Source organism: Nicotiana sylvestris, chromosome 2, assembly GCF_000393655.2.
Source record: "Nicotiana sylvestris chromosome 2, ASM39365v2, whole genome shotgun sequence".
Lineage (NCBI taxonomy): Eukaryota > Viridiplantae > Streptophyta > Magnoliopsida > Solanales > Solanaceae > Nicotiana > Nicotiana sylvestris.
Window position 1 is genome coordinate 94,978,521 of NC_091058.1, and position 6,522 is coordinate 94,985,042.

The 6,522-nt window shown below is 32.3% G+C and overlaps 1 protein-coding gene across 1 annotated transcript; it reads left to right on the forward strand.

The window, feature by feature from the left end:
- The first annotated feature begins 5,947 nt into the window (after positions 1-5,947).
- Positions 5,948-6,427, forward strand: LOC104240819 (extensin-2-like). The gene has a single exon (XM_009795703.2). The coding sequence runs from the start codon at positions 5,948-5,950 to the stop codon at positions 6,425-6,427; it is 480 nt and encodes a 159-aa protein (XP_009794005.1).
- The last annotated feature ends 95 nt before the right edge of the window (positions 6,428-6,522 follow it).

Genomic DNA, 6,522 nt, shown 5'->3' on the forward strand with positions numbered 1-6,522 from the left:
TTAAGCTTCAATCCATAAGTATTTACATATTTAAAAACTTGGTTATTAAATTATAGGGATAATTTTAGAGATACTATTATGTTTGCTCTGATACACTGACCTGTCTCATGTCATATAATGTTACATTTATCTCTCTTATTTTTTTCGTAATAATTTGTTTACTTATTTTTCTTTAATGTAAATAAAACAAAATTTGAAAAATATGCATTTTTTCAGTATTAGCTCTTAGAATTAATTGATTTTATGAATATTCTCTTTAACAAATAGGCAAATATTTCTACAAATGATATTTATAAAATAGTCTTCACAATAGACAAAATTATAAGTTAGTTTTTATTTTTCTAATAGTTAGGACTTTAAAGTCAACAAAAATTTTTGATATTAAATCTTTACTTATTTTGAATTATAATTATTGTCTTATTATATTTGAACTACTATCCTTTTATGTATGCACTACGTATTATGTATGAACTACGTATTATGTAAGACTTTTTCGTTTCCTTATAGTTTTTCACGGCAATTTTTTTGTTGCCTTATAGTTTCTCACGGCAATTCCCATATAAAATTTGTTTAGACATTCATTCTTTTTATATGGAACTTATTCCTATAGGAGGAGACTTCTATAGAATGTAACTATTAAAAGTAAGAGTTTTGTACTTAATTAAATACTTTTAAATATTGTATGTAATTTTGAGGTATTATTCAAAAATTAATTAAGAAAAAATTTCTTGTTCAAGTAGGAATGGAGTTAAAAATTAATTATCTATATTTAACAGCACAAAGCCCCAATGCAAAAAAAAAAAAAAAAAAAAAAAAAAAGAATCTTTGAATTAATTAATTAGCAAAAGAATCTAATTCAATTATTTTTCAAAATCTTCATGTAAGTAAAATTATTTTTAAGTTGATAAAACTCCTGAGTTACATAAATTTATTTTCACAAGCGCACTAACGGTGAAAGAAATTAGAAAATAGAGCAAAATTAGCTATTTCATAATATTATTTGTTACTTATTTTCAGTATTAGGTAACAAAAATAACAATACTCTTCATCATATATTCCTACATAAGTCATCAAAAATCACAATAAAGTATAAAATGAATTTTATAGGGCAGTATTCTTTATTTATTGAACTAGCTATTGGATCAACGTTTATCAATTTTAAGAGCTTTTATTTTCTTTTAACTTTTGTTCAATAGCTCAAACACATTATGTAATAATAATTATTTAATTTTTTTAAGATCGTATATTCACTTATATAAGGTACACGCGCAAAGCGCGTACCCGAAGACTAGTATATAAAATAAATGAGTACATATATTTTAGAATTCTTTGTCATTATTTTTTGCAAATTAGTACTACCGTATGTGTTTTAATCTTCCACGTGATATTGGCTAGTAGAAATTCACCCAACCTCCTTTAGCAAGTCGCAGGGATTTTTTCTACAAAACTATCGAGCAAGTTTAATTTTATTGAAGCTATTAATTTGCAGAAATTTCGAGCAATAGCTTTGATAAAAGCCGTAAAATACTGCTTGTATAGTAAAACGTGAAACCCTTTTGCCCGCAGAGATAGTTAAATCTGAAAATTAATTGCTTTTTACCTGATGTATTATTTATGCCAAAGTTTGAGAATTGGGTTTACATCCCACTTCGGCGCGAGAGCGCCCGACTAGTGAGCTATTATGCACTTTTTTTAACGGTGGCTGCTTCTCGACAGATTTCTTGGTTGTCTCTGCATCCCTACCTCCTTTATCTAAACGATCATTTAAAGCCTTAGCTGATGATCCGGGCTATTTCCGTGATAAAGCTTATCCCCTATCGTCTCACGAGCCAACCTTGACCCGTGTTATTTTGAGTTGGAAATAGCATTATTAACGGGAACAAAAACAACTGCCAAGAATATTATTAGTATCATCTAGCTAGGAGCCTTTCTCTTAAATTTCTCCGATCCCTGACTCGCTAAACCAACTTAAGTTACCTTTAATTAAAGAGTGATGTTACTGTTGGAGCCAATATTATAGTACAGTTTGTGTATTACAAGTGTTGTATGAAGTACAATTTGAACCCAAACCCATCTAATTCGTCCAATTCGTCCAAAGATTAATGGTTTGGGCTACAAATATTTTAGCATATGGGTCTATTTGGGCTGAACCCGACCCATTATTTTTTAGGAATTTTTACCTCCTTTGCTAAAGATTAACACCATATTTATTTTAAATAAATACCATTTAAAAAAATTATATTCTATAGATATCTTTTAACGTTTATAGCAAAATATTTAATTTTGGTTACCTCCTAGCCCTAAGCCACTAAATACGCTAATCAGTTACACTATTTTTTTTCTCTCTCTACTTTGATACATCCCATTCTCTTCCCCCATCCCATTAAAATTTCAAATCTCTTCCTCCGATCAACTTTCACCAATGGCCGCAACAAAGAGTCCCCTCAATCCAGAGCTGATTCGTGGAGTGGGAAAACTTTCCCATTCCAAGTTGTACCACAAAAAGGTTCTATGGGTAATCAAGAAGAAAAATGGTCGCCGACACTAAACTTATTTGTGTGCAAAGCCCCCATCCTGTTATAACAGATGCACTGATTCTTGAAGATTACTTTGTTCAAGATTCTCACCAACAATCTTTATGCTAATAAAATTGATTTTCTCCTCTCTCCCTTTCTCTGTCCCTTATTTCCTTGATTTGTAGATATATTAATTATCAGTCAAAACTAATTCTTGTGCAAAGCCCCCATCCCATTATAATAGATGCACTGATTCTTGAAGATTGCTATGTTCAAGATTCTCACCAACAACAGTAGTCGCCGACATTAAATTGATTCTTGAACAGCAGCCGCCGACATATAATCCGATTAGTTTGTTCTTGAACAAAGACGATGGAGTTTAGGGCTGAGCAACTTGATTTTCTATTAATATATTTCAATGTTTTTTCATGTATTTCATTGTATTCATTGTCTTTTTTTTCATTGTAATTCGATGTGTCTCGTTGTATTCCATGTATTTCATTGTATTCACTATTTTTTTCTCATTGTATTTCAATGTATACCGCTATATTCTATGTATTTCATTGTATTCACTGTCTCGTTATATGCCATGAATGTATTCATAAGTTTTTTTAATTAATATAATTTATGTATTCAGATGTATTATATAATTTCTCTGAAGATTGCTATGTTTTTGGGGTGTTTTTCGGTTGAGAATCTTTTTTATAACTAAAAATACAAAATTTGTGTGTTATAATTGAGTTTGTTGAGTTATATTAGGAGTCTATTATGTTAATTGATTCACTTTCCGTTTTAAAAACAGTGTAATCCCCTGTTTCATGCCGTGAATACAGTCGAATACAATAATCTATCCAGTTGTAATCTCATGTTTCACTCCATGAATACAATCGAATACACTCGAATACAACAACTGATTAACTGGACTTCCCTGATTCACGCCTATTTTTGCTACTGTATTCATGAATACAATAGCTTAAATATATTAAATACATCTTATAACCACATAAAAGGTATCTATAATCCGTAATATAGTAAATGGTATCTATAGATGGCTAATTACTACTAAAAGATAGTGCTTTATGAAAATTTCCCTATTTTTTATAGCATATTCTGACTCATTAAGCAACCTAAATACAACACATGAAACTCACTCAAAACAAAGGGATTCCAACCCAACTTATCTAGAAATTTACTTAGCTACTATAATTTTACCTTCTTTTTTTTTTGTTTTTGTATTTTCAATTTTCTGTTTTTTTTTTATTTTCCTGCACCACCTACCCCTGTGCTAACCCCCTCAAGATTTTTATTTTATTTTTTTTATTTGTGTTTTTAATTTTCCGTTTTTTTTTATTTTTCTGCACCACCTATCCCCGCGCAAACCCCCTTAAAAAATTTATATTTTAATTTTCTGTTTTTTGTTTTTTCGTTTACTACACCACCCACCCACCCCCACCCGCAAAATATTTTTCAACTTACATATTTTAAGGTAAAAGGTTTTTTTATGCAAGATGAGCATAGTTCTAAAACATGAGTCAAGTTTGATGGGTTGGTCTATGACCCATTGTTTAGCCCATCTTAGCCCAAGTACACTTTGGACTGGGTTGGGCAATGAACCATCTTGACCCGCCCAAATTCAGCCCAACCCGTCCATTTGTCACCCCTAATTACTAAGTTACAAAGCTCTTTACACAAATTATTCCAACACTGCCAACTTTATTTTCACATTATATACCGAACTAGTCCTACTTGTTAATCGGTCACTGCAGTTCAATAAAATAGTTATATAAACCTTTTCATAAGCCTTTTCTGTTCTTCTCCCCCTCCCCCCAACCCCAACATACACACACACAGTTTACCAGACTAGCTAGGCTGAAATAGACAATACATGAATTTTAATTTGATAAAGAGCAAACTATCTTTTGAGCAGGAAACTATATTTTAAACCCAAAAGTAAATCCAGAAGCTGTAGATCAATCTTTACAAGCTAATAGTACTTCTTCATTTACTAATTACTACACAAAGAAGTAGCTTTTTTTCTTGATAATACGAACTTATTAAGCATCCCACTCTCAAATGATTACATATATAAGCCAGGATTAATCAACTCAAACAGTTTAGAATTACAGGTGAGGATAAGGAAGTGATTTTCTACTTTTGTACATGGAAATTGACATATCACCTAAAGGTAGATTCGATTCTCGTGAATTTTTTACGTGCATGCGTATATAACTATAATATATACCAACTTGATGAACTTGAGAAATTCAAGGATATATGAAGATTATAATAAAACTAAAGAGATGGACCCCATACGGCCATACATGTGGCAATCTGATTATAAAGGGAGTCTTGCGGTTTCAAGTGACAACTAATTGAGTCAATAATTCCTTCTTTGTTTCGTTATAACAAGATTAATTTGCACGGAATAAAGACTCATTAACACTTTAAGAAAGTCCCTTCTCAAAAAGAAGTCTATAAAGATTCAATCATTGTTTGCCTTGGGTTCCAAAGGCAGACTAATACACAAATTCGAAGCACTTTTCAGCCACATGCAGCCAAGCTCGCATTGATGCCCATGAACTTTATCTGTTATCTCTTCGCCTTTTTTTTCCTTTGAATATTTCATCTTGATATAAATTTATGAAATAGAATGTACACGTATTTTATATTTCACGGTGTTAAGAATATTAATTTCAAATCTAGAGCTACATATCATTTTTCATGGTTTTGTATTATTTAAACGAAAACGAATTGTTTTTATGACTTTGGAATATAATCGAAAGCTAGCGATATAGGGGAAAAGAGTTTTCATCAAGATCAACATGATAATTCTTGCTTTGGGGTCTAAATAGTAGAATGAATAAATTAAATACGGTTGAGGGGATAGCTAGAACGACATTTACGTTTGCATCAATTCATACGTTGTCACATTGGCGAGTGCAACCTAGAAGTACTAGTACTATGATAGAACAGGAATAAAACTGCTATAAAAAGGACTCAAGGATGCATTAACAGTGTTTTTGACGCTATCAATGTAGTTAGCATGTAATAGCGAAGTTAGTTATCATATTTACAAGGTTATCAGTTAATTTATTATACAATTTACATAAAATGACCCTATAAGTCACATGATACAGTAAATTTTCACATTGATAATGCATGTAATTTTAACTCAGAAAGGGAAAAAGGGAAGCCGCTGATTGCATTTTTACGTAGATGCTTCAAAAGTAAGAGATTCAATCAAATATTTACTCAAAGTTGCTTTCAAAATTTCCAATAATAACTCACTTATTCCAACCAACTATATCGCTGACAAAAAAGGTACCCTCCTTATATTCCATTACAAAGGCCACCATCTCGAATGGATCCCTTCTCCTTTTTGTATATATATCTACCCAATTGTCATCCATTACTCCATTTCTGAAAACACCATGGTCTCAAAATTCTGCCTTTTTCCTCCACTAATGATCCTAACATTAACTTTCAGTTATTCTTTTGGAAAGGCTCAGTCTGAAGTAAAAAGTTCTAATGAAGGCATTCTCTATGCTTCACCACCACCACCAAATGAATGTCCCTATTCTTGCCTTCCTCCACCCACCCCTACCGACTGCCCACCTCCACCACCTTCACCGCAGCTACCAACTCTCCCTGCTGCATCACCGCCGCCACCTTCAGGGCCAGTTTACTACCCTCCACCATCGGGGTATTATTTGCCGCCGGGTGGATACTTTTTCCCTCCACCAGTGTATGAGTATGGCCCTCCACCTCCTAATCCAATTTTGCCTTACTTGCCATTCTACTACAAGAATCCACCACCACCATTCGATTACTCATCGGCTGCCAGTCATTATGGGACAATCAAAAGGATGAACAGCAAGTTATTGATACTAGTTACACTTTTCCTTGGTTAGTTTCAGTAATGCACCAAATGAAGGTACGATTTTGTTTCAGCACACTAATTTTCTTTTAGCATTTGGCTTTCGTTAGAAGGAAGTTCATCTGTAGT